This window comes from Cajanus cajan, chromosome 1 (assembly GCF_000230855.2).
Source record: "Cajanus cajan strain Asha chromosome 1, NIPB_CcT2T_4, whole genome shotgun sequence".
NCBI classification, from domain to species: Eukaryota; Viridiplantae; Streptophyta; class Magnoliopsida; order Fabales; family Fabaceae; genus Cajanus; species Cajanus cajan.
In genome coordinates this window covers 81,517,572-81,522,499 of record NC_138517.1, presented here as the reverse complement: position 1 = coordinate 81,522,499, position 4,928 = coordinate 81,517,572, and the positions used below count along the sequence as shown (strand labels likewise).

At 30.4% G+C, this 4,928-nt stretch overlaps 1 protein-coding gene across 1 annotated transcript; it reads right to left on the bottom strand.

The window, feature by feature from the left end:
* Nucleotides 1-2,912: 2,912 nt before the first annotated feature.
* LOC109804006 (cytochrome b561 and DOMON domain-containing protein At4g17280) lies at nucleotides 2,913-4,617 on the bottom strand. The gene is made up of 2 exons (XM_020365733.3): nucleotides 3,853-4,617; nucleotides 2,913-3,138 (listed from the first exon to the last, which is right to left on the bottom strand). Exon 1 carries the CDS (start codon nucleotides 4,478-4,480, stop codon nucleotides 3,887-3,889), a length of 594 nt encoding a protein of 197 aa, XP_020221322.2. The 5' UTR covers nucleotides 4,481-4,617; the 3' UTR covers nucleotides 2,913-3,138; nucleotides 3,853-3,886.
* Between the last annotated feature and the right edge of the window lie 311 nt (nucleotides 4,618-4,928).

Genomic DNA, 4,928 nt, shown 5'->3' with positions numbered 1-4,928 from the left:
TTTTGGTAAATTATTACTTTTATATATATAATATATATATCCATTAAAAAAATTAAAATAATTCTCTACACCTTTATTCCTTCTCATTCTCTCTTTTGAAAACTACACTTTCAAGAATAGTATATATATTTCTTTTAGAAAATACTTTGGAGAATGATATGTTTGTTCTGAAACTACTTTCGAGAATAATATGTTTGTTTAAAAAGTATTTTTACGTAAAATTTCTATATTAAATACACTACTAGAAAAGTGTCACTTTTATCTGAATTTTCCTACAAAAATATATTTGTAAATTTTTTTTTGTGAATTTTCTTACAAAAAAATATTCGTAGAAATTCTTTGCGAATTTTTCTGCAAAAAAATATTCGCAGAAATTTTTTGCGAATTTATTTGCGAAAAATAATTTACAGATATTTCTTACAAATTTTGCTACAATTTTAATAATCATAGAAATTTTTTTCCATGGTAAAAATTTGCAGAAAATATTGTAAGAATTTTATTTTGTTTCTTGCAGATTTTCTTGCAAAAATAAATTCGCAAGTAATGTTTACTAAATGGTAGAAAAATTTTGCAGGCCGGTAACTTTTCCTGCAGATTTTCCCGCAAATTTTAATCCGCAGGAAAAATTAAAAAAATATTTAAATTTATAAGTTTAATATTTTAAAAAAACTTCAAGTCCCATATCGATTAAAAATAAAATAATTAAAGAGTATATAAGTTGAGACAACACTTACCTTACAAGTTGATTTGTATGGTTGAGTGTTTAGCTTATAATCTACAATCTTAGAATTTAAAAGATTATGTATCACATGTTGGAGGCATGGAAATAAATGCTTCAGATAAATTTATTATGAGCATTTGAAAGTTGAAGAATTATTGATAGAATTTATAGTAATTTCTTTAATTTTTTTCGTAAAAAATATTCCGACAGAATTTTTTGGGAAAAAATTCGCAAAAATATATTATCCACGAAGGTATTACCTACAGATAAAATTTCGCAGAAAAATTTGTAAGAACAACGTTTCCTGCGAATTTTTTATAAAAGTTCGCTGGAAAAATCGCATATAATAAGAAAAATTTTAATAATGATAAATTATAAATAAGGAATAAATTAAATGTAAAGAATTTAAAGAATGATGAAGTGGAAAGATTGAAAAATATTATTTAAATAATGATAAAGATGAGAGTGAAAAATAAGATTTAAAAATAATGAAAATGGAGTGCAAGTCCTTTGCTTGTTAGTAAGAAGTTAAGAAGTAGCAGAAAAAGTAATCAATAGAGGGTTAATAGAGGGAGAGTGTGGCAGAAGAAAATAAGATAATGGAGGGTAAAAGGTCGTGGAGGAGGAAGGAGAGTGAGCGAAACAAAATTGAAAAAAAAATATTTGAAAAAGGGGAAATAAATTTAAAGGATATTTAAAGAATTTTATTTTTTAAAGAAGAAGATGTGTATTTATTACTAAAGAGAGGCATGAATATAATTTTTCAGTAGTTATTCTAAGACTACCAAAAGTAAAAACTTGGTCCAACAACTTTTTGATGGGCATGCAAAATCTAACTTTTTGCATAATAGAAAATCATTCATCAATCGAATTAGTTGAGTATTAATATCCCTCGATCCTTATAAGGTGATATATTTTTAATGCTCTAATTATAGGTCTTTAGATTGTCATCTAAAGATTACCTGTGACCGAAACAATAACACACTGTTTCATTTGAAGTTTTTGTTAAAAAAAAAAAATGAGTTGCTTTAATAAACAAAGAGACTTGTTTAAGACAAAATTCAAAGATAACACCAAAATAAAATCTCCATAAAATTTTATTGTTTCAATATATATAAATAATTATGTAAAAAAATATTTTATAAACATATTTAACTATGTCAAAAATATATAGAATTTATAATCGTATTTATTATTGGTTATGACTTTTCAATTTTCTCTTTTCTCTTCTCGTATAATTCCCTTCATCATTGATTTTAAGTTTATTAAATATTTAATTGCATGTTTATTTAACTAAGTAAATATTATAAAACATAATGTTGAGGCCAATTATTTTAAAAAAATTAAATTCAACCTTATTGTACCGTCATGGTCGGATACCGACTCCCTCCAGCCCTCACGGTTACGGTCGGACACCGAGATGGTGGACATGCGTACGGTGGCTTCGCTAGTGACTCAACCAGCTTCCCAAAGGTGAGCTCGGTTTTCAGCGGACTTGACACGGGAGCACCCCATATCGGATTTCTCTCGACACCTCGGCATAGGCCCAACCAATCAGAATCTGTCTGGGCCCTCAGTATGGACCCCGTCGGTCAAAACCCGACTGGGCCCTCGGCATGGACCCAGTCGGTCAAAACCTGACTGGGCCCTCGGCATGGTTCCTGTCGGTCAGAACCTGGCTAAACCTGTTCCCCTTATTCCCGCGCCATCGAGATAATAACGGTTAGCAAAATCCCGCCATTCTCGGGGCCCAAGAGGCCCACGAACGACATACTATAAAACCCAAAACCCTAGAGTTGAGAAGACAGATTACACTATTGAATGCTCTGGCTGTGAGGTACGATCTAGGAAAAAACCCTAGTTTACCCTTTGACCGGAACACTTATATAAGTAAATTATGTCTTTATAAGAGGTTTTTTAATCATTCACCATATTTTTGAGACCTATTTCACTTCAACTTTATGTAAGGAAAAAAAATATTTAGTCATTTTGTATTTTTCCTTTATTAAAAAAAAAAAAGAAGAATGTATTCATCCTCTGATTTTTGCTATGATTTATGTCAAGGATCTTCCTTTTTATTTAAACTAGTCGAGTGATTCGTGTAATTACAAAGCTTACATGAATTGTTCTTGATATATATAAATGTCAAAAGTGACATTTAAATATAATAAATTATACATTATGTATAATATATATGTATACAGAGATTAAATGTTATTTATTTTTAGTTTGCAAATATAACAACTATAATATTGAATCATAAAAATAAAAATAAAAATAAAAAAACCACTTCATCGTGGGATATAGATATTCTGTGCTACACAAGTGATGTATCTGTCGTTTTGGATTATTTGTTATTCTTCTGCCTGCAGGAAATTCCTATAAGGAACAGAATGTATGGGTGAACTCCTCAGGTTCTGCAAAAGAAATAACAGTTTGATTTAGGAATTAGAATTATATGAAACTAATAAAAGAATTTTCATTTGATAAGATTTTTGTGAGAAAAGAAACCTTTTTTTTTTCTTCTATGAACATAGCAAAAATAAACAGTTTCACGGGGACAACCGTAGTAGTGTATATACATATAGGATAGAAGTAAACAACATAAATTAATTTACCTATATATATCATGAAAAAAATCAACATATAAAGGAAGCCAACAAGAACTTACATAGAAGATTGTGAAAGTCATGAATTTGGAAAGTATTTGGATAAAGTCTAGAAGAGATTTTTTTTTTTAAAAGAGGTTCTCTATTAAAAATATGAAGAAAAAAAATTATAAAAATATTTTAAAGATTACTTTTAATTAACTTTATCTAAACATACTCCTATTTACAAAAAATTATTTATTAATTCAAGATCACTACAAATTTATAGTTGTAACTAATTATTGTATGATATATATTTAAAATTTTCAACTTAATAAAAAAATTTAATAACATTACACATGTCATATTTTTTTTTTGTAAAAATAAGAAATATTACAAAGAAAGATGAAATGAGGGTTGAACCTGCTCTTCATGCTTCTAACTACTCTAACCCCCATCTAACTACTAGACTAAACCTAGATTTTCATGTCATATAAAGATTGATTAAAGATAATATAATTGATGAATACTTGTTCCACTTACATTGTTACATTTATTCTTGTTTCACTTGATCTTCTTATCTGGAACCAGAGAGAAGATCCAAGGTTTCCTTGGCTTGGAGGTTAGAAGTAGCCATTGAATGGGGTTGAGGAGTGGAAGCAGAGAGAGGACCATCTTGCCAAAGGTGGACCAAAGTGGTGGTACCGTTTGGAAGAGTGAGAGTAGCATAAATAGTGATCTCACTATCTTGACGGGTACCCGTCAAACCCGAGTTAGCATAAGAGATGTTTCCCTCTGCCAACTGGGTTGAGTAACCGGCGATGGAAGAAGTATACACCCTTGGGGCCCCACCAGATTGTGAGATAGCCACCAGAGCCTGTGCTCCAACCATAGCTGAATTCAGGTTGTTGTTCGGATTGATACCCCATGCAACCCACCTATCTGTGGCGTTGATTCCACCGTGTCTGAACGCCATCTCCAACTTCCCTGTGCTCTCCTCGTAGGTCCAGTGGAGGTACGAGGTTAAGTGAGGAAGATCGCGGCATGAGGTGAACACCTTGTTGTTGGTGAAGGTTTGGTTCTTGCACGTCTGTGCCGAGGTTGTCAGAAGGAGAGAGCTCAATGCACACATGGCCAACACAAGCCTCGCCATCACCAACTTTCCAACCATAACCCTTTTACTTTATAATATTATATATTTTGAAGTAGAGGGGTTATTGTATTTATAGCTCTCCAACCATGACTAAGAAGAACTATTCCCAGACCTACGTAAGCACCCGGAAGTTCTCCAAATTCCTTGCATTCAATATTAACACCTGAATTCAATATAGATAATCTTCTAGATAAGTATTTAAAAAAATGGAAAATAAATAAAATAATTTTTTATAAACTAAAATTATTTATAAAAAAAACTACTATGAAAATTTTTTAAAAATTAATTTAAATATAAGTCAAGTTTAATTTATAAAAAAATATTTGTGAAAAAAAAAATTATCTAAACAAACACTTAATATATATACAAAAACTTCTATTTTTTTGTTAACAACTTTTTCTTCGTACCGGTCAACCCGTTTTTATTTTCTTCCCTTGAGTGGCGTGTTGCTTGGGAGATTAACACG

Coding starts and splice junctions, on each gene's coding strand:
- LOC109804006 (XM_020365733.3), bottom strand. CDS start 4,480: ATGGTTGGAAAGTTGGTGATGGCGAGGCTTGTGTTGGCCATGTGTGCA.